General features: G+C 58.3%; 8 protein-coding genes across 8 annotated transcripts; 2 read left to right on the top strand and 6 right to left on the bottom strand.

Moving 5' to 3' along the window:
* The first annotated feature begins 87 nt into the window (after positions 1 to 87).
* Positions 88 to 2,654, top strand: SPRG_08834 (hypothetical protein). Its single transcript, XM_012348063.1, has one exon. The coding sequence runs from the start codon at positions 148 to 150 to the stop codon at positions 2,623 to 2,625; it is 2,478 nt and encodes an 825-aa protein (XP_012203453.1). The 5' UTR covers positions 88 to 147; the 3' UTR covers positions 2,626 to 2,654.
* A 97-nt stretch (positions 2,655 to 2,751) lies between these two features.
* On the bottom strand, positions 2,752 to 3,351 carry SPRG_20702 (hypothetical protein; the record flags this gene model as incomplete). The annotated part of the gene is made up of 1 exon (XM_012348103.1): positions 2,752 to 3,351. One exon carries the CDS (start codon positions 3,349 to 3,351, stop codon positions 2,752 to 2,754), a length of 600 nt encoding a protein of 199 aa, XP_012203493.1.
* An 89-nt stretch (positions 3,352 to 3,440) lies between these two features.
* On the bottom strand, positions 3,441 to 5,813 carry SPRG_08833 (hypothetical protein). The gene is made up of 14 exons (XM_012348062.1): positions 5,786 to 5,813; positions 5,647 to 5,743; positions 5,248 to 5,593; positions 5,139 to 5,195; positions 4,738 to 5,091; positions 4,623 to 4,695; positions 4,448 to 4,574; positions 4,321 to 4,400; positions 4,215 to 4,273; positions 4,110 to 4,167; positions 3,957 to 4,058; positions 3,799 to 3,907; positions 3,696 to 3,746; positions 3,441 to 3,651 (listed from the first exon to the last, which is right to left on the bottom strand). The coding sequence occupies exons 2-14, from the start codon at positions 5,667 to 5,669 to the stop codon at positions 3,558 to 3,560; spliced, it is 1,533 nt and encodes a 510-aa protein (XP_012203452.1). The 5' UTR covers positions 5,670 to 5,743; positions 5,786 to 5,813; the 3' UTR covers positions 3,441 to 3,557.
* A 111-nt stretch (positions 5,814 to 5,924) lies between these two features.
* SPRG_08832 (hypothetical protein) lies at positions 5,925 to 11,316 on the bottom strand. The gene is made up of 2 exons (XM_012348061.1): positions 6,317 to 11,316; positions 5,925 to 6,265 (listed from the first exon to the last, which is right to left on the bottom strand). Exon 1 carries the CDS (start codon positions 11,287 to 11,289, stop codon positions 7,561 to 7,563), a length of 3,729 nt encoding a protein of 1,242 aa, XP_012203451.1. The 5' UTR covers positions 11,290 to 11,316; the 3' UTR covers positions 5,925 to 6,265; positions 6,317 to 7,560.
* A 174-nt stretch (positions 11,317 to 11,490) lies between these two features.
* Positions 11,491 to 12,345, bottom strand: SPRG_08831 (hypothetical protein). Its single transcript, XM_012348060.1, has 3 exons — positions 11,903 to 12,345; positions 11,760 to 11,856; positions 11,491 to 11,710 (listed from the first exon to the last, which is right to left on the bottom strand). The coding sequence occupies exons 1-3, from the start codon at positions 12,277 to 12,279 to the stop codon at positions 11,591 to 11,593; spliced, it is 594 nt and encodes a 197-aa protein (XP_012203450.1). The 5' UTR covers positions 12,280 to 12,345; the 3' UTR covers positions 11,491 to 11,590.
* A 943-nt stretch (positions 12,346 to 13,288) lies between these two features.
* SPRG_08830 (hypothetical protein) lies at positions 13,289 to 14,332 on the top strand. The gene has a single exon (XM_012348059.1). It carries the CDS (start codon positions 13,318 to 13,320, stop codon positions 14,290 to 14,292), a length of 975 nt encoding a protein of 324 aa, XP_012203449.1. The 5' UTR covers positions 13,289 to 13,317; the 3' UTR covers positions 14,293 to 14,332.
* On the bottom strand, positions 14,284 to 16,016 carry SPRG_08829 (hypothetical protein). Its single transcript, XM_012348058.1, has 7 exons — positions 15,975 to 16,016; positions 15,148 to 15,924; positions 14,948 to 15,102; positions 14,847 to 14,897; positions 14,695 to 14,795; positions 14,495 to 14,651; positions 14,284 to 14,448 (listed from the first exon to the last, which is right to left on the bottom strand). Exons 1-5 carry the CDS (start codon positions 15,984 to 15,986, stop codon positions 14,732 to 14,734), a joined length of 1,059 nt encoding a protein of 352 aa, XP_012203448.1. The 5' UTR covers positions 15,987 to 16,016; the 3' UTR covers positions 14,284 to 14,448; positions 14,495 to 14,651; positions 14,695 to 14,731.
* Positions 16,017 to 16,262: 246 nt separating this feature from the next.
* SPRG_08828 (hypothetical protein) lies at positions 16,263 to 18,776 on the bottom strand (the record flags this gene model as incomplete). The annotated part of the gene is made up of 6 exons (XM_012348057.1): positions 16,263 to 16,828; positions 16,877 to 17,424; positions 17,474 to 18,051; positions 18,099 to 18,227; positions 18,278 to 18,566; positions 18,619 to 18,776. The coding sequence occupies 6 exons, from the start codon at positions 18,774 to 18,776 to the stop codon at positions 16,263 to 16,265; spliced, it is 2,268 nt and encodes a 755-aa protein (XP_012203447.1).
* Between the last annotated feature and the right edge of the window lie 1,061 nt (positions 18,777 to 19,837).

Raw genomic sequence — 19,837 nt, 5'->3', positions numbered from 1 at the left:
CACCGCCTGTCTCGCCTTCTGGTGCAAATCGACACGACCCGCGTCTCTGATTGGCGGTGGTTTTGATCCTTCAAGAAGAGAAACCAGGGATGGGAAGCATTTGGATGGGAAGGGCAGTCAGAATTCAATCGTCTGTCACCACACGCCATGGCCGCCATCGGCGATGTCACCGTGGGCTTCCGCAAGGGCGCGAATGGCCAGCTTCACATGGGTCTCGAGATCCAGCGAGGTAACGAGCGTGAGCTCATCGCCAAGGCCGTTTTGGACCAGCTCTACGCGGCGCACCGCGACTTGCAGCCGCGTGTCGACGGCCTCTTCACGGCGCTCATGCACATGAACGGAGCGTTCGAGAAGCACGGGTACGACGGCTGGCGCATCACTTCGACGGGCGAGGTCATCTCGGACGTTGCCAGCGACCACACGGTTGTTGCGACGTTCAACGCAAAGCTGCAGGATCTCAACGGGTTTATCGTCCACCACAAGCAGCGGGCCCGGTCGACGAGTGCGCCACCGAGCCGCGATCACCGCGGCTGGATCTGCAAGCAAGGAAGCGTCGTGAAGAACTGGAAGCGCCGCTTCATGGTGCTGCAGAGCTGTCACTTGCACTACTTTGAGACCGACAAGCTCACGCCGACGCTCAAGCCCAAAGGATCTTTTCAGGTCCTGGTCATTGAACGCGCGAGCGACCTCCAGCACGGTCTTGTTGCCAAAGGCCCTGGCAACCGCGTCTTCAAGTTCTACGCCGATGACGCGCAATCGTGCACGGCGTGGTTCACCGCCATCGTGTCGCACCTTCGCAACCGGCCCACCGTCGCCCCGTCCGCGTCTGCGCCCAACCTCTCGTCTCCTGCGCGGTCACTCTCCGCGTCGTCAGCCTCTTCGTCGTCATCTGTGCCAGCGCCACAACCGCCTCGCCGTGCGTCCGTGGCAGCGATGCCGGCACCGCGCTCGGCTCCATCTGCCACACCTGTCGTGCCCCAGAAACAAACGCCAGCAAGTACCCCTCCCGTTGTCAAGAGATTGCCAATCGCAGCTCCAGTCTCGCAGGCGGCTGTGATCAAGCCACCCGTTGCGCCAAGCAAGCCTGCACCTTCTGCGTCGTCGCCGGTGAAGCACTTGGTACATGCCCCGAGCGCGCCGTCGTTGGCAGCACCCAAGCAGGTCGACGTTGGATCCGTGCTCGTCGCTCTTACCAAACAGCCGACGGGTGCCCTCTCGATGAGCTTGAAGACGGCGGAGGGCGTCTCATACCGCGTCGTCATTGCGACCGAGCTTAACGCGATTTACGCCCAGCACCCTCGCTTCAAGCCGCTTGTTGACGCCCTTTTCACGGCCATGTCCCGCCTCAACGAACGCCTGCGCTCGCGCCAGTACAGCGGGTGGGCACTCACGAGCACGGGCACGGTCGAGTGCAGCTACTTCCCAGCGGAGGTGGCGGCTTTCAACGCGTCTCTGCAAAGCGTCAACCAGTACATCGTCCGACAGAAACACGCCCACCTCGGCAGAGCGCCGTCGAGCGGCAGCATTGCCGCGCCTCCACCGAACGCTACCAACAACAGCAGCAGCGTTGACAACGTGGCGCGCGCTGTGGCGGCGAACGTGCCCGTGGGCTTGGCTGCGAATCTTGTCGGCGTCTTCGTGAGCGAAGAGCTGGGCAAAGCCATCCACGCCGTGGCACCGGTGCTCGAGGCCGGCCAAGCTGCGCTCAAGGATCAAGAGCGCCAAGAAGCGAAGCGAAGCGCACCAGCCGTTGCTGCGCCGCCCCGCCCCGCCGAAGTGCACACGGGCATCATGTGCGACGGATGCAAAGTGTCGCCAATCACGGGGCCGCGGTTCCAATCGACCAAGTATGCCACCATTGACGTCTGCGGTCGCTGTGTGCAGTCGCCGGCCGTGCAAAATACGTGGGGTCCGTTCCAACAGATGCGCCAAACGGCCGTGCACCCAAACGTTGCGTGCGACGGCTGCGGCGCCAACCCGATCGCTGGCACGCGCTTCATCTCGAAGAAGACGCCCAACTTTGACTGCTGCGAGCGCTGCGTCGGACGCCTCCACACTTTGCACGGCCCCTTTGACGCCGTCGCCCGGCCCCGTGTTCTGAAAACGCACACCAACATTACTTGCGACGGCTGCCGTGTGGGCCCGATCCGCGGTGCCCGATTCGCTTCGACGCGCGTCGCCAACTTTGATTTGTGCCACATGTGCACTCGGAGCCGGCGCTTTGAGGCGTCGTACGGCCCGTTCAGGCGCGTGGGCAACCACGACAAGAAGAACGAGCGCGGCGAGACAGTGACGATCGAGTTCCAGATCAACAACGGTCCGACGAGTGGCACGCCCGAGTACAACCACCATGATGACGACTATGACGACGACGAAGGCATGTATGAGCTGGACGACGGCACGTTTCCCGGCGACGATGGGTCGAATGTCGCTGGCGGCGATGTGTTTGCTGGCGGCGATGTGTTCGCTGGCGAAAGTGGTGACAGCAGTGGAGCGTTTGGTTTTGAGAATGCAATGGGCGATGCTGGTGGTGTGAGCTCGATGTTCAGCCAAATGGGCCTCGACAACAGCTCGGTCGATGTCAGCTCGTGGTTCGACGTGAGCAGCATCTCGTACGATTTCTAAAGCTAAATGCAGCTGCATATCGTTTGCCGTATTTAACCCTCCCGCGCCGCGCTCCATTCATGTCGACAGACTGGAAAGGCCATGGCATTCATTTGGACTCCTTGAAGAGGAAACGCCCACGAGAGTTTAATCATGGTACCGGCACGAGCCACGAAAGTTGCGGCAGGGCTTGCCACGAGTAGTCATGGCTCCGCACTGAGTCTTTGGTGCCACCTTGGCAGTGGCCGGGTGTCCGCGTTCTGGCGCTGCAGACGAGCGCGGCGCATGTGGCTCGTCTCTCGATGCGTTCGAGTATGCTCGGGCGTAGGGGGTTGTATCGGGTTCGGTGCGGGGCGTCGCGGTCGACCGACGTGGCGCTGCGGGAATCGACGTTTCTTCGTCCTCCCGCGGGGCAGAGCTCCTTCGGCTAGATGCCGCCGGGCTATCTGTGTGACGGCCGCAGAGACGGTACGGGCACTTGGACCGCTGGTTCTTGCATGGTGCACCTGATTTCGTGTCGTGGGACAGGCAAAGCGATGGCTCAGCCGCTCGGGCAGCGTTCTCGGCGTGCACCGCCTCCTTTGCGGTCGAGACGCCTTGCGCTAGCTGCGCCAGCAAGGCTTCGAGGAGGGCAAGAGCCTCCAGCGTCGATGGTGCTGCACTCGCAGCTTGCTTGGCCGCAGACGCACTGGCTGCAGTAGCAGGCTTGCGCGCCGTGTGCTGGTGGTGCGACTCGTAGATCGGCATTGGCGATGGACCGGGCGGCAACTTGCGAAATGACGGAAATGGAAATTGGAACAGTCACGTGCTCGGACCCGTCGCTCACCACAGAAACGTTGCCGTATCAAAAGTCAAACGTCTGCGTTAACAGCAGAGCTACTCTATGGCCAGCGCGGAAGAATACCCACGCGCATGGTCGACTGAAGAGTGCTGGTCGTTGAAGTAGCCTGATGCTATTTTGCACTTGGGAAGGCACGGATTGCTTTTGAGAGGAGATGAACGTCGTTCGCGACACGCTTGAGATGGTCAGCTGGATGGCCTTGGATCCTACGCCAGAGGCACGTTGAATTTGCATCCCATCTCCAGTCTACCGGCGGGTCTCTCCTGTTCGCACGGAAGGATGATCTCTCAGAAGTAGCGCACTAGGGAACGACAGGTGATTTAAGAGCCATGACCGGGCTGCCGCCGATGTACTAGTTTTGGGCCACGATAGCATTGCTCGGGTCCATGCGCATCGCTTTCAGGTAGAGGTCCTTGGCACGGCTGAGCTGGTTTGCCTTGCGCAGCATGTTGGCATAGTTGCCTATGCTCACACACCTTTCCGTTGGTCGAACGAGGAGAAGAGTGGCCACCATAAAGATTGGCATTCTCAACGTCCAGCACAAGTGCGCGCTCGTAGACGTCGCCTGCGTCCTTGAGATGCCCAATCTCTGTCAAAAGCGACGCAAATTGCACTAGGAAGCAGCACAAAGTTATCGACAATCCGTTACCCGCTGGAAGCATACCTAGGTTATTGATGTGGTCGGGCTGCACGGCTAGCGCCTTTGTTAAGTACACACGCGCCTAGGCGTGGGCTGTTTGCGCAGCATTGGCACACAACGCCACCGTACTTTGTCCTTGTCGCCCTTGACGAGGCGCAGAAAGCTCGCGTAGTTGCCCATGTGACTAGCTGCGTTTGCTTTGTCTAGACGAACGCACAGGAAGGAGACTGGCTACCGTCCCGGGGAAACGCCGAGAGACCGCGCTTGTAGTACTCTTCGGCTCGAAAAGTGTCGTTGCGCATGCGCTGGAGGAAGCTAGCTGCCGTTTTTAGTCGGCCCTTTCGACTCTCTAGAGCTCAAACCTGGCGTAGTTGGACAGCTGCGTGGCGTCTGTCGCGGGAGCGTCGATCGCACGCAGATAATACTCCTCGGCGTCGTCCAAACGGCCGCGGACATGGTCGAGGAAGAGCGCGTAGTGTCCGAGATTCTCTAGTAGATGCCAATGCATAACATTTGCAGTCGCTCGCATCTACACACGGCTATTGGTCGGCTCCAGCTCGATCGCTTCGTTGAACGTTTGCTCGGCCAAGTCATAGTCGCCCTTGATACGCTAGTGCAGACGAGTAAGATACGACAAGCGGTGGTGAAGTACGTGGAGGAAGAAGGCTTTTCGCCCGAGCTTCTCGGCCTTGGAAACCGGTGCGGACGGCGGTGGTGCCGAGAAGGTCTGGATGCGGTCTCGGCCAGCAACGACAGGTAGTGTCCGTTCGCTGCCGCCGCGGGCGATCGTACTTCCGAGAGTCTGCCGGCGTAGATGGTTCAAAGACGTCGGTGGTGCCAAGAGGGGGTTCATGCGCGGACCATCCATCGCAACGAGCTCCTTGAAGCCTTGGCAGTGGTGCGCCCGAATTTCCGACTCGAGCTGCGCAATTGTCCCGACCTTCTCTGCCTCGGCTCTGACGCCATGAACATCGTCGTTTTGCTCGTGTCCGCGCACTTGAGCTTCCTGTTCAACCCGTGAGGTCACATGCTGGGCGTAGTGGGTGAAATTGCCTTGCGCTCGAGGGCAGCGATGCGGCTCTGGAGGGTCTGCACGTCTTCACTTGGTACCTTTCAGGGCGACAGAATGTTATGGTTGCCATCAGAAGATCAAGTTGCATACGTTGCCGGCTGGAATGGCATCGAGCTCTCGCCGAAGAGCATCCAGCGACGCCAGATCGTCGCCCATGCGCCGCGCTACGGCCTCGACTCGTGCCTGCCGCAGTGTTTGGACGTCGTTGTAGAGCGCTTGCGCCATCGCCCGCTTCTCTTGGCTTTGCTTCATGGGCGAGCGCGATGGGTCGAGAACGTCGTCGCCGGTGGCGTCGAGTGGCGCTGCACTGGACGCCAATCTGATCTCTTTCTGGTTGGAGCATTGGAGACCGAGCCAGCGCTCGTAGAGGGCGCCGCGCCGATCTTCGCCGCGAAGACCGGGTGTCGACGAGCTCACGCCAACCTTCTCGAGCTCTCTAAGACGACGTTGGCGAGTGTTCAAGTGTGGTTGCACGTATGCAATCCCAACCGGCGCAGGTCTGTAAGGCTCATCGTTGTCGATGCTGCTACTGGGTTTGACGATGTGCTGCATTGGGCCGTGGATTTGGTTGCTTCTTCGTACCGAGCTGCGACGAGGGATCATCATATGTAACCAGATGTTTATGTACCGAGGAGAAGAGCCCGCCGCTCATCGCCGCGCGCTCCCGGCGTCGCAACGGAGAGGCCGAGCCCAGCGAGAGCCTCGCGCAGCGCTGCCACGCTCCACGTCGCTGCCATCGGTTTCAGAATCAACCGTCACCGTTCCAATGGTTTGAATGCACGAAATATGAAGCATTGTAAAGTCTCGTATACTAGGGCTCGGACGGCGCCGCCTTCGTTTCTTCTTCGTCGGCGTCAACGGCCTCGTCGGTCGTCGCAACCTTCTTGGTCGGCGGTTCGTTCTCGATCGCACTCGTCGCCACGCGCTTGAAACGCATGAGGCGTTGCTGCAGCCGCTGCTCCTCCGTCTCGGCCGGTGCTTCCGCCGCTGCGTCTGCGGGGAGCGTTGGCACGGGCAATGTGATCTTCGAGTTGCCACCAAAGACGAGGCCCGTTGGCCCACTCGACCCAAAGGCCGTTGGCGGCATCAAGTTGAGGAACGGGTTGCCCTACAGATACCCGCTAAGCTATCGCCCACCTTTCGAAAGGAATCGGTGTACCTTCGGGGTCGACGTTGTTGCAGGCGTTGGTGCGTCGAGCTTCAGCGGCGTCATTGGCGCGGTCGCAAACGGAGCAGCAAATGGTGCAGCGGCCGTTTCGGAGGTGGTGAGGCTGAAGACCGGGGCTGCTGGGTTCAGCGCTGTCGGCGCCGGAATCACGACCGTTGGCTTTGCGGGCGATGCAGGTGTCTTCTGCTGGGCTGCCATCTTGGATTTTTTCAGGAGAGACTTCAGTGCCATCTCGCGCAAGGACGAGGAAGCATCTGCTTCTTCAGTCGCTGATGCATCAGCCTCGACGGGCTTTGGCTCATTCGGCAACGGAGGAGACATAGCGACGACCGACTTGGGTTCCGTCGGCAATGGAGGCGACGCAAGACCAGGCTTGGCCTCGGCGGGGAGCGGTGGGGACACAGCGACGACCGGCGCCGCAGTAGCTACTGTTACCACGGGCTTTTGGGCAGCAGGCACCGGCGCAACTGGAGTAGGGACCACAAACGGTTTTGTCACAACCAGCGCAGGTGCAGCGGCGAGCGTCGGCGCCACTGGCTTGACCACGACTTGAGCCAGCGTTGTCTCAGGTTGGGGTGGGAGCGGCGGATCGACAACCGCTACTTCGGGTGTCGGCGTCTCTTCGACAGGGGTCTCAACAGCTGGCGTCGATGCGCTCAACTTTTCCTGGAGCTGTACGATCTCAGCGGCCGAGGCCTTGACCTTAGCCATGAGCTTCGAGTTGAGGAGCTTGAGCTTGTCGTTCTTGTCGGCTTCAGCGTCCAGTGCCTTCTTGGCATCTGCCTCGGCGTCCTGGGCCTTCTTAGCCTCGCCTTCAGCAGCCTTGATCTTGTCTTCGAGGCCCTTGGCAGCGTCGCTCTCGACCGCCTTGGCTTCCAGTGTCGAGACGACGGCCTCGAGCTCTGCTGTTCGTGCCTCACTCTTGACCGCGCGCTCCTTCCAGTTCTTCACAAACGATTGCAGCTTCTGGCAGCGCTCCTCGACAAAGTTTTTGCGAGCCTCGAGCTCCGCCGTGAGCGGCTGGACCTTGGCGAGCTCAGCCGTCGCGTCGGCCGCCGACTTTTCGAGCGCTTCAACCTGTGACTTGAGCGAATTGCGCTCCGCACAGACCTTCTCGTGCTCCTCGGGGTCGATCTGCTGATACTTTTCGATGAGTTGGTCGACGCGCGTCTTCCAGCGCTTGTTGGCTTGGTTCAGACTCTCGATGTCCTCGTTGAGGTTCTGGATCTGGCCCTTCAAGAGGTTCTCGCTCTTCTGGAGGGGGCCCACCTTGGCTTCCAAACCCGCGATCGCCGTCTCTTTTCCTTGACCTTGTGCAGTGCAGCCTGCATCTCGGCGCGGAGCGTCGCGTTGCTCTCCCGGAGCAAACTCAACTGGTCGAGCATCGCCGTGCGCTTTCCTTGGTCTTCTGTCGTCGTGAGCGCCGTCGCTTGGAGCTTGAGCGCCGCATCTTGCTCGGCCTTGAGCTTCTCAACCGTCTTCTCGAGCGCACGAACCTTGCTCTGGAAGCGCAGCGTCTCCTGCTGCGCAATTTCGGCCTTGGACTCGGCGATCGAGTGCTCTCGGCGGAGGTACGTGACGACACCGCGGAGGTCTCGCAGCTGCTTCTCGTCCGCCGCTTCACTGGAAGCAGACGACGAGATAGCCGCGTTGTGCTCGCGCGCAATGTCCTGCGTGAGCACCTCAAGCTGGGAGTGCAGCAATTGGTTTTGCTCCGAGAGCGCAGTCTTGGCAGCGACAGCGTCGTCGACGGCAGCCTGAAGCTGCGCGATGGCCGACGTGTGTCGGGCTTCGATTGTATCGAGTGTCGCCTGGAGGCTGCTGGTAGCGACTTGCTGTTCCTTTGCGACGCGACGCGCATCGTCCACTTCGCGTCGAAGGTCGTTGCAGCTCACGACGGCTGCTAGGTGCTTCTGCAGCTCGCGGGCGTAGTCGTCGCGCGTGCGTTGAAGGTCCTCCTCGGCGTTGGAGAGGCGCTCTTGAAGCGCAACGACGTCTTTCTTGATGGCCTCGCTCGCCTTCTCGGCCAGAAGTGCGCGTTCTTCGGCCTTCTGCATGTCGAGTCGCTTGGCCGCGTCCCATGCGTCCATTTCGCGCCGGAGCTTGTTTTCTTCGGCCGCATTGGCAAGCATCGACTTTTGAAGTGAGGCCATCTCTTCGGCTGCCTTGTCGCGCGCCACAAGAGCCGCGGCCAGCGCCGCTGACTGCTCTTCCTTCCACTTGGCGCTCGAGGCCGAGAGCGCAGCAAGCGACTTTTCGTGGGCGTCGGCAATGACCTTGTATTGATCCGCGTGCGTCTCGGCCGTTTGCTTCGCCGTCAGTGCCGCGTGAAGCTCGCGCTTAGCGTCCTCCAGCGCCGTTTCGAGGCCTGCGACACGCTCGGCCGCCGCAACACCCGCGCCCTTAGCCAGCGTCGCACGCAGCGAAATCACCTCTTCGTTCTTGGACGCAACTTGCACCTGGAGGGCTCGCACTTGCTCATCAAGTGCGACCCGGGCTTCACGAACCGAGCCCAGCTGCGACTTGTCGGCTTCCCAGCCCTTGCGCGCAGCCTTGAGCTCGAGCTGGAGCTCCGCAATGTGCGCACTCGAGAGCGCATTGGCATCGTCGAGGGCTTTCTGCCGCTCGGCAACCTTGGTCTCGAGCGACGACGCCAGCGCCGTGACGCGCTCGAGCTCAGCAGCGTTGCGGTCTGTCTGGAACGACTCGATCCGGCGCACAGCGTCCATGAGCTTGAGCTGGTTGGTGCTGTCAAGGCGCAGCTGCGTGATTTCGAGCGTCAAGCGCTCTTCCTGACGACGAAGGTACGTGCGCTCGGCATCAGCGTCACGGAAGTTGCGCTCCGCCTGCAGGAGTGCGTCGGCCTTGGTGTCCACGTCAGCGCTAAGTTCGGCGATCGTCGCCTGGTGCTGGAGGAGGAGGCTGCTGCACTGCTCGTACTTAGCACGGAAGCGTGCGACGTCCGTTTCGGCCTCGGCCTTGCGCGCGTCCGCAAGCACAAACTTGTCTTGGTTGGCCTTGGCTTCGACGCTGGCTTCCATGGCAGCGACCTTGGCCTTCGAGACGTCGCCGCGGAGCGTGTCGATCGCGGCCCGGAGCGACGTCACGAGCGCTTGCTTCTCCTTCTTGTACTCCTCAAATTCGGCGCGGAGCTCGCGAAGGAGGCGCGCGTCGTGGGACCCGAGGTCCATGGCCGGTCGCTCCTTCGACGACGCGGCTTCGATCGCGGGCTGCTCTTGGTAGCGCGCGTCAGCTTGCGAGAGCAAGACGCGGTACATGTCGCGCTGCTTGACGATCGCGCTCACCATTTCTTGCTCGCGGGCGCGCTCTTCGCGAAGCGTCGCTAGCTCGGCGTGCACCGTCTCCCACTGTGCCTGGCTCCATGGCACGAGGTCTTCGTCCGACTCGACCGTGACGACGACCGACGACGACTGCTTGGTAGTCTTCTCCGAGAGGTCGCGCACGATCTTGAGGAGCTGCTGATTGCGCACTTGCAGCTCTTCAATGTTGCGGTAAACGACGAGAGTTTCGTCCGAGAGCGGCGCGGACGGACCCTTCACGGACGCGTACAGCAGCGTCTGGATCTGGCGCGAGAGGTCCGTCACTGACTGCTGCAGCGCATCGCGCTCGCTCTCGACGCCCTCCTTGTCCTTTTGCACCACCCGGAGGTGGTCGCGTGCCTTTCCAAGCTCGTTCGTGACCGACTCGAGCCGGTCGCTCAGTGCGTCGTGGCTCGCGAGCGCGCGGGCGTTTTCCTTTTTGAGGCGCTCGAGGTACGGCGCCTTGGCCTGGATCTCCGACAAGACGCGCTGGAGGTAGACTTCGAGCTTTTCCTTGGCCGCGCGCTCGGCTTCGACGGTCGCGTCCAGTTGCACGATGCGGTCGTACATGTCGGAAGCGCTGAGACCATTCTCGGCCAGGTGCAGCTCACCGGCTGTCGTCGAAAACTCGGCGATCGTCGAGATGCGGCGGGCGGCAGCGGCGTTCGCGGCTTCGAGCTCCGCAACGCGGGCATGCGCCTTGGCGACAGCGTTTTCGAGTTCGTCGATCTTCGCCTCCGACACTTGCATTTGCTCCTTGAAGAGATGCATCGTCGCCTGTTGCGACTCCTCGCGGACTTTGCTGCTTTCCTCAGCAAGCGCGTCTTCTGCCTCCTTCAACGACGTCTGGAGCGACTCACAAAGCGCTTGAAGGTGGTCAACCTTGGACGACGCTGTCTGCGACGCATCCTTGTACAAGTCAGTCAGACGGTGCTGCGCTGCCAGCTCTTTCTCGAGGTGCCCGACGACTCGTTCGTGCTCCGTCTGGATCTCGAGGTTGCTCTCGCGCTCGACCTTGAGTTCGTCACGGAGCGCCTGCTTTTCTTCTTGGAGCCGAGAGACCTGGAGGCGCAAGTCCGCAGCGTCATCCTTTGCCGAGATACACTGGTGTTCAATGTCGCTGATCTTCTTGTGCGCCTCCAGGCGATACTCTGTAAAGGCCCGGCTTTTCTCGACGAGCTGCGACTGGGCCTCTTCAAGGTGGGCCTTCTCGGCAGCGACTTCCTTCCGGAGGCGCGAGACTTCGAGCTGTAGCGGGGCTAGCTGAGCTTCGAGGCGCGCGTGTGCCTGGAGCGCCTTTGTTTCGCTCGTTTGGAGGGCCACAAGCTGTTTTGCCTGATCCGCGATGCGGCCACGCTCGGCGTGGATCTCTTCCAAGCGCTGGTCCGCAAGACTCGTGACGCTTTTGAGCTGGGCGTCGAGCTGAGCCTTCTCGCGCGCCGCCTGCGCAAGGTCAGCGTCGCCTTGTTGCTTGATCGCCTCCAATGCGTCGACGGAGGCCTTGTGCGTTGCGATTTCGCCGCGCTTGGCTTCGAGCTCGGCTTCGAGGGCTTCGATGCGCGCCTTTGTCACACGGATCGTCTCGGCCGCGGCCATGTACTTGCGCTCGACCTCATGGACGAGCTGTTCCTGGTTCAAATCCATCGGCGCCTGACAACGACGGCCTCAAATCCCAAACTCGGTTCGTTGGGACGAATATTATAATTATTCCCACGTTCTGTTTTTAATTAGTAGTACTTCAAATGCTGTTGTCTGTGATACCGCAATAAAAAAATTAAAATTAAAAACGCCGGCAACGGTGGGTTGCCAGGCCCTTTGCATACTCTAGTTCCAAGCAAGGGATATGAAGACGAGGACCACGAGACGAATCACCAACACCACGAGACTGCAAGTTTGTATGGTTGTTATCTCGCAGTGGATAGCATTAGGTTAAGCGCGCCTGCGCTTAGACGGCGATCGACGCTGCGGTCGGGACGTACACCTCGGTGGCCGTCGAGGACGCCTCTGCGGTCTTTTCGTACGTGGTGTTGTTGGGCGCACGCATGACCTGGTGGTAGCCGGGGTGCTACAGGTGACACGTAAGCTCTACAGCGCACCACGAGAGATTCGCGTACGTTCCACATGATGAAAAAGTTGAAGGCCGAGAGGAGCAAGAAGCCCACGCCCATGACAATGCCGAGCGTGCCCTGCGAGAACGACAAGAACGCAATGCTACATTGTGCTAAGCGCCATCACTCACGCACAGAGGGCAACGTACATCATGATGTAGACGGAGCGGCCAAAGCCCGTGAACATGAAGCCAAAGTTCTCCTTCGTCTTGGCCTCGAGCTTCGGGAACTTCTCGCGGAACTCGAAGAGTACGAGGAGCGACGAGAGCACGATAACGTACACGGCGACGAGGAAGCTCTTGTACGAGTCGATCGAGAAGAGGTCGAAGATGCCCATGATGCCAAAGACGACGCCCGAGAAGATGTTGGCTACGCGGAGGTAGCCGTTGATGCGGTGGATGTCGGTCGAGTTGACGGCGTCAATGTACTTGGTGACGACCTCCTTGCCCTTGATGGCGACGCCGGACGACGACGTCGGCGCGACGGGAGCGACCTCCGGCTTGGGCAACGGCATCGAGTCGGCCATGGCAGTCAGTCGAACGAAAATGGAATGATCGCCGCTTGTGGCCCCACTTGACTGCCTCTTTGTATGCCCTGCCGCTTTTTATTCGACGCCGCAAAAACGGCTGGGTTTCCACCAATCACAGTGCGCCAATTGGTATTCACCCCGCCCATCCCACATGAGCGCCAGAATACCCTTCTCTCCGTATGCACTGTATATTATAATACTATAGTTCATTTTGATCTAGCAATATACGTGTATAATTCTCTTAGAATACATACCTGTGAATAATCGATATAAATAGCCGATGGAGGATGCTTGCCATACAGCTGTGCCCGTTTGTGGGTTGTGACCAATGAGATGCGCTCTTTGATGCCAAAATACATCACGATTGGTTGGATCTTAGACTTGCATGTTGGACGAAATGCGATTTTCCACCAATCCATGCTGGGCATTGATCCGGATCGCCGAGAGCTGACCGTGCGCATTTGTTGATCCATTGCCCGCGAGGCACCAGGAGCTGAGTAGCAGCTTCGTAGAGTTACTCGCAATACAAGGCCAAATCTAGTGTCCGTTTTGATGAGTCCTGCATTTGGTGCAGTGCCTCGTGTTTAACCGAGGAAAATGCACTGTCGCGGAACGACGCGTCACGTTCGAGCGTGTTTGGACTCGAGGGTGCCACTGCTCGGTTCATGCTCTACGTGGTGACCAGACATTCCTAATGCATGCGACCAAAGCCTCGTTACAAACTTTGCACATGTATTAATATTGGCTACGGATAGAAGGTCGATACTGTGCAGTCTTGGTCAAAATAGAGGCTGACCCCATTTTAGAATTATTCCCGAAAAGACCGTCGCGCAATTACTGTATTTGAAATGGGGTGCACCTCGATATTCAGACCAAGACGGTACTGTAGCCAACATCACCTTTCGTCGCGTCCAGAGGCGAGTCAGTCGAGGGCTGCCTTGGTTTGAGTATGGTAGGCTGATCGGCACCCAGCATCCATCTGTTCACGTATTTTGTGGGATGTGCAATTTCCGATTCCAAGGGCTTGTTGATACAATGCGCGCGACGCGGGCTCTGCACACGGGCAGCAACGTCGGTCTCGCCGACTACATGCTCGTACCCTACACGCTAGCCCTGACCATGTCGTCAACGATGGCGCTCGTGACATGCGTCGTCGTCTTCAAGTGGGCCAGCGTCAAACGCCACGCAAGCCAGGGCGCGCTCTTCATGTTCTTTGCGTGCACCGTCGTGTGGTCCGCTGTCACGTTCGTCGGCTGCATCGCCAAGTACCTCGACGACCGCGAGACGAATTGGAACAACTCGCTGACCAAGTACACGTTCCTCGTCGCACAAATCTTCCAGGTCGGCGCCGCGCTCTGGCTTCTCGTTGCTGTCCACGAGATCAAGCGCATGGTCTTCGCGCCGCGCTCAGCTGCCAACAGCAAGCGTGCTATGCGCTTCTTCGTCATTAGCATCGACGCCTTCTTGTTTCTCTACGGTATGGGCATGATTCTCTACGTCAGGCTGCACTTTGGGGCTGACCACGACGACGACCATGACGATGATCAGAATGACCACAGCTCTAACAGCACGGGCTTCGGTCATGAGGAGCAGCTCAACTTTTTCGAGGCGCTGCAGTGGGGTCACAGTCTACTGCGCGTGACCTCGGTTCTGTACCCGATCGGGATAAGTCTCTACTTCCACGCGCACCGATTTGACATCGAGCGCCTGGGTGACGACGAGCGCGGCAAGATCTCTCACCGTCAAGTGCAGCTTATCGGGCTTCTAAATGCGATTGCGACCGTGCCGATATGCCTCACCGAGACAAGTCATTACGACACGTACAACGTCTTCGTGCAGCTCGCGCAGTTCTCGTACTACCTCTCCGGTACCGTGTCGTCGTTCGCCGTCGGCTGCTTTCTCCCGCGCTTTGACAAGCTCCTCCAGACGCCACGATCGTCGGCTGCTGCTTCCTTCGTGAGCTCACCACCGTCAACGGAGAGGATATACATTCTCGAAACGCGGCAGTAATACAGCAGTTGAATTAGCATAGCACACGAAAGAGACCGAGCTTGGTGTCGTGGCTTAGACATCGAAGTCTTCGTCGTCCGGAATCGAGCCTTCAATCGTCCGCAAGACCATACGCTGGCGAAAAAAAGCCATGTTGCGCTGGCGAAACGAAAGGGCCTACTGCAAGCGTTAGACGACGGCATTGATACTCGAGAGACGGGACCTTGTTTTGCGCAATGTAGTCGGCAAACATGCACGTAAACATCCCGCAGTCGTGCGAGTTGCCTTGCTGCGGCGTGTCGGGCTGCGATGAAAGCAGCTCCCATCCAGTGGCCTCGAACGGCAACCCTTTCTTGTGCTGGTGCTCATCACCGAGATATCTAGCGGTACCGGTATTAGCGCTCGCGACTGTGGGCTACATACCGAAGCAACACTGAAAGGCATTCGGTGCCAGCACCATTCATCGAGTCATAATACTGAATGCGCTTCTCGGTGACGTAGATGACGGCCAAGCACCAGTGCACCTAGGTGAATCATCGTGAGATGCGATTGTCGTTTGGAAAAGTAAAGCAAACATTGCGGATGTTGACGGGGATGAAGACCTTATCCATGGCGAAGAGGTCCAGCTACGCAGCGTGAGTTTCAGCTTTTTGCATTGGGATGCCGAGAATCGCACCTTTCGCGTCCATCGGCGGACGTTGATGAAGTTGTAGCCACCTTCCGAGACCTTGGAGAAAAGAACGAGTTGAAGAAGTGGCTGCCTCGAATGCCGAGCGCAGCGCTCACTGACACGTCGCGCTCGGCGAGCATTTGAAAGTAAAAGTTGATGATCTACGCACTCATATGTGACATCAAGAATTGAAGAAGCGATTGGACCTCGTCGTTGAGCCACTGGCCGGGGCGGAGGCACTGGATGAGGGCGCGGGTGATGTCGACATTGAACTTCTGGCAAAGAACTTCATTCGAAGGGCCACTCGAGAGCGCGATCTCAACAGTCTCTTCGTCTTCTTCGGAAAGCGCAAGGTCGGGCCCTTCATCACGAATCTCGTCGATCACCTCGTCGAACATGTCGTCGAGCTCTTCCGCGATGACCTCGTCGAGGAGGACGGACCACTGGCGCTTCGCAACCCACGCATCATGCGCCTTTTCGATCGCACCAGATTCGCGCTCGAGGCGGTACGAGGCAAGCTGCGCCTCGATCTCCGAAATTTCGCATGATTGACCTTGCCGCGTCGACGAGTAGTTTGTCATTTCGTCTTCCAGGACGCGGTGGAGCTTGCGCATGACTTGGCGCTCAAGCGGGCGGGACGGAGAGGCGCCAGATTGCGACGTCTTGCGATGCGGTAGTTGCTTCATTGTGATGGCGAGCTGCCGGAGCAAGTCTTGGTTGTGCTGCTTCACAATCTGGACGCCGAACGGGTCTTTCGATGGCCGCACCAGCGTTGCAACCTTCTTCTTCACGACAAACTCATCGCGGTACTCGGTTGGGATCGCACCATGGAGCAGCTTCCAGTAGTCGTGGCGACTGAGCTTCGCCTTGGACGCCTGCCGTTCGACGCCCATGTAGCTCGCGACGGCGGCGCTCTCACTTGCAGAGATGGCTCTATCAAGACGGCGCTCGAGGCGCCATGCGTCCGCTTCCGTCTTGGCACACTAGAGAAATCCTCACTCATGGACTGTCGCCGTTCCGACGCTGCTCGTACCTCCGCAGCCATCTCGTCGCCCCGGGATTCTGTGGCGAGCTCTATCCGGAATACCACAACAGCATCCGGTGGTGAGAATTGCTGTAAATTGATGCGTTTTCCGGAATCTGGGGCAAAATACTGGAAACCGCGCGGTGGGAACTGTGATGGGGAGGTCGTTGCAAAGCGTCCTCCACGCCGTAGATTGGCTACGCACTATCCTTTTATAGGGCATGAAAGTCACGTGAATTGAGCAGATACTATAGAGAGAAGGTCACGTGCAAGGTTCAATCAAAACGCCTAGCCCACTTAGGCCACATAGCTGTAGAGCCGGCGGTCAGACTGGCTCCGCGTCAGGTACTCGCGCTCGATGAGGCTTTCAATGCGTCGCTTGACAAGCTGAGGCGACGGCACGAAGCGTGTCGCGAGTTGTCGCGTCACTTCGGCCATAAGGTTGTTGTGCTGCATCGACTTGCGCGTCTTCATGATGCGCACAATGGCCGCTTCAATGAGATGCTTGCGGTCCTCGGCCACCGTTGACGGAAGCTCGTCACTGACGGGGATGCTGGCGGGCGCATCGCCCGAGCTGTCTTTGAGCGACACGAGTGGAATGCGCACCTTGTGGAGCTTCGACTTGTACTCGTGATTGACGCCAAAGCAGGCGTCGTCGTCAATACCCTTGCCTCGCGACGACTTGGTGAGGATCCGAAACTTGGGCGTGCAGAGCGAAATCAAGTGACGCTTAAGCTCGGACGGTTCGATGTTGGTCGCAGCTGCAATGTCTCGGTACGTCAAGTTCTCGCGGTCGTTAAAGAGCACGAGAATGCACATCTGGTAAGTCGAGACGGTGAGCTCGTGACGCTGGACGTTGGGGCCTACGCAAGAGCTGCCTTAGCATTTAAAACAGTGTAGCAACGTCGTACCAGAACCGAAGATTGCCTTAATATCGGCAGAGCCCATGTTGTAGAGCCAGTTGAGCTTCCGGCCGTTGTGGCGGCCAAAGTAAAACGACTCGAAGCGGTGAATCCACGCGCGGATCTCCAGTGGTGCAACGAGACCCGTCGAAAGACAGTTTTCCGTCGGCCAAAAGCCCGTCGTGAGCACCTGAACCTGCAACGTCTGCGAGTGCTTTTTGAAGCCGTCCATGAGATCCTTCGTCATCGCCATGTCTTTGAACATGCCCTCCAGCTTGGACGTAAACTGATACCCGCACTCGGCCTTGAGCTTGGAGATGACCATCTTCTCGGCCTCGTCCGAAGAGCCCTTGGCGTTGAGAAGGCGCTTCGAGAGGAGGCGTTTGTAGTACTCTTCGAAGACGTCCTTGTCGCTGAGGAAGCGGAAGAGTCCAATAACCTTGTCAACTTGGAGCTCCAAATCGTTGTCGTAGCGAGACTTGGACTTGAGGAGGTCGTCGAGGAACTGTGCGAGCATGAACGCGCACGTCCGCGTTGTGTTGAGAAAGGCTTCAAACCTTTTGTCGTCGCGTTAGAAAACGATGGCACGTTGGGATACAGACGTACCCGCGTTGAATGCACTTGTAGAACGCCTTGTCGTCGCCCCAGCACTGCGACAAGAACATTGCAGACTTGTCCTTGAGGACCAAGACGGCTTGGACAAACTGCACGGCGCCTTCAGACGGCTGGTGTTGGTTCAGCTGCGTTTGGATCAAGTCGAGACCCGTCGACTTGATGAAGTTTGTGCAGCAGGCCCCGATCTCCTCGAGTGCAGACGGCGGGCGCGCTTGAAGAGGACGTACATGCGCCGTAAGTCTACATTTGCGCATATGACAAATGCAACACACAAAAGTAGTACCATCAATGCGATCTTCGCGAAACATGGCCACGCAGCCCGAGCCTTCCATTTCGACCAACGCTTTCGCGTGGTTCTCGATGAGTTCACGCTCGACAATTGCCTTGAGCTTTGCTTCTGTCGAGGCATTGAGATACTGCAACACACGGCTGTGCTCTTCCGAGAGGCGTTTGTCAGCCTTTTGCATAAAATCGGGACACGTGTTCTGGTCCAGAAGTCGCTGGGCCTCGGCGTTGTAGAAGGCCGCCGTCGTGCGGAGGAACTCGGTTTCGAAATCGTCTTCGTACACCTGGTCCATGCATAAGATGTAGAATCGAGATTATGGGTTTCAAGCACCGTGTTCGTGTGGAGGCCCAGGTCCACGAGCATGCTCAAGATACCCTTCATGATTCCGCGGTCGATGAGCTCGCCATTGCGCTCGTTTTCGATGTTTTGGAGAAGCATCCATCGCAGCCGATCCTTGACCTATGTGGGTCTGGCTTCTCGCGCATACGGGTATGTAATGGACTACGTACGTTGGGGTGACGGGCAATCGTATCACGGAAGAGGAGTAAGCCCATGTCGTAGATCGGGACCTTGCGCTTTCCCGGTACGTACGTGCGATCCATGTACATCAAGATATCGCGAATCATGGTCATCGTGATTGTATGGTCCGTCCAAGTAGCGTAGAGCTCGAGTAGAAGCGATTCATCTGGGGCTTGGATCACGCGGTCCGCGAGTTGAACGAGATGCTCCGTGACGCACTCGACGACGCCCGCGTAGAGCATGTCTCCGTGCTTGTGCAGGACCATGTTGTATGAGTTCCTACGTATGTGGAGGCTCGTTCAGAAGCGGATAAAGAGACGCATGCTCGTACCGGTAGAGCTCCTCGAACGAGAGGAGCGATGCGTTGTGGCCATGGATCTCCTTGATGGCGCAGCGAAGGGCCTGCCATGTTTCCTTGGCCTTCGCGACGTCCATGCCCACGTTGTTGCGGAAGGGCTTCACGACGAACTTCTTGCGCCCGGCGTCCATCGTCGTCGGTTCCTGTCGTCCGTCCCCTGTGCGCGATCTATGCAAGTGCACGGAAAACGTGGGCAAAGGCAATACCTTCGAGAATTAATACACCTTGGTCGGTTGGCAAAGTGACTTTTGTCGAAGCGCGCCTGGAGATCGGCGGGATCCATAGGGTGCTTGCTCTTGTGTCGAGAGAGGCTCATTGCTTATGATGAAACATCATTTCTAACGACTTGCTCATCCTTGTGCAGGAAGGGTGGCAAAGCCCACACAATCAATGAGCCGACACCCCCGAGCATTGATTCTCCAGGCAACCGGGGCTCTGACAAGGAATTGCCTACGAACTGCTCTTGCGCTATGGTTTTCAACCCGATGTGCACCGCACTCACAATCACTTCATTAGCGGTAGCTCGGCCAAGATTTCTTCGCAACGGGGTCTTCTGAGCTGTCTTTTGTCTTGTTGGCGAAGCTTCGTATCGCAGTTTGCGTGCCCGAACATGGCGTTGATACATTCGGAATTAATTAACCCTATTGGATGTTTTGTTAAACTGGAATCGATGTGATTGTTCTGTGGGCCTCGTAGTACCGATGCGCATTGTGCAGCATCCACTTCTTCGAAAAAGGGTCACGAAGCGCTGCGTAAATGTCGATCGATCGTGACTCCCCTGCTCTGAATCATTTCCTAACAGTAAACAAAGTTTCCGAGTTTCGGCCAATCAATCACGACGAGGTTCTGCACACATGAAAATAGTCGAAGCCATGCTCTTTCACGGAAGAAAATGAGCGTTTCGTGGCAAATTCATACGTGGGTGCGATGACGAACTTAACGGCGTACACTTCCTAGGGCATGTGACACTTACCAGAGTCTAATGCAGTCTAAGTAAAACCATGTCTCATTATTTCGATCCACTTAACGCGAGACACCACACGACACGATGTCGCCATGTCGGGATATTCTAGAAACATGGGATACGGGGATGGATACGGGCACATTGAAGCTCATCCCGACGAACCACCGCAACGCGTCGCAGTCGTACATCGTGGATCCGCCTTCGCGTCATCCCACACGAGAGCGTCTT

Source organism: Saprolegnia parasitica, assembly GCF_000151545.1.
Source record: "Saprolegnia parasitica CBS 223.65 unplaced genomic scaffold supercont2.40, whole genome shotgun sequence".
NCBI classification, from domain to species: Eukaryota; Oomycota; class Saprolegniomycetes; order Saprolegniales; family Saprolegniaceae; genus Saprolegnia; species Saprolegnia parasitica.
Note: the sequence above shows the minus strand (reverse complement) of the source record. Positions and strands in the feature narration are given on the sequence as shown.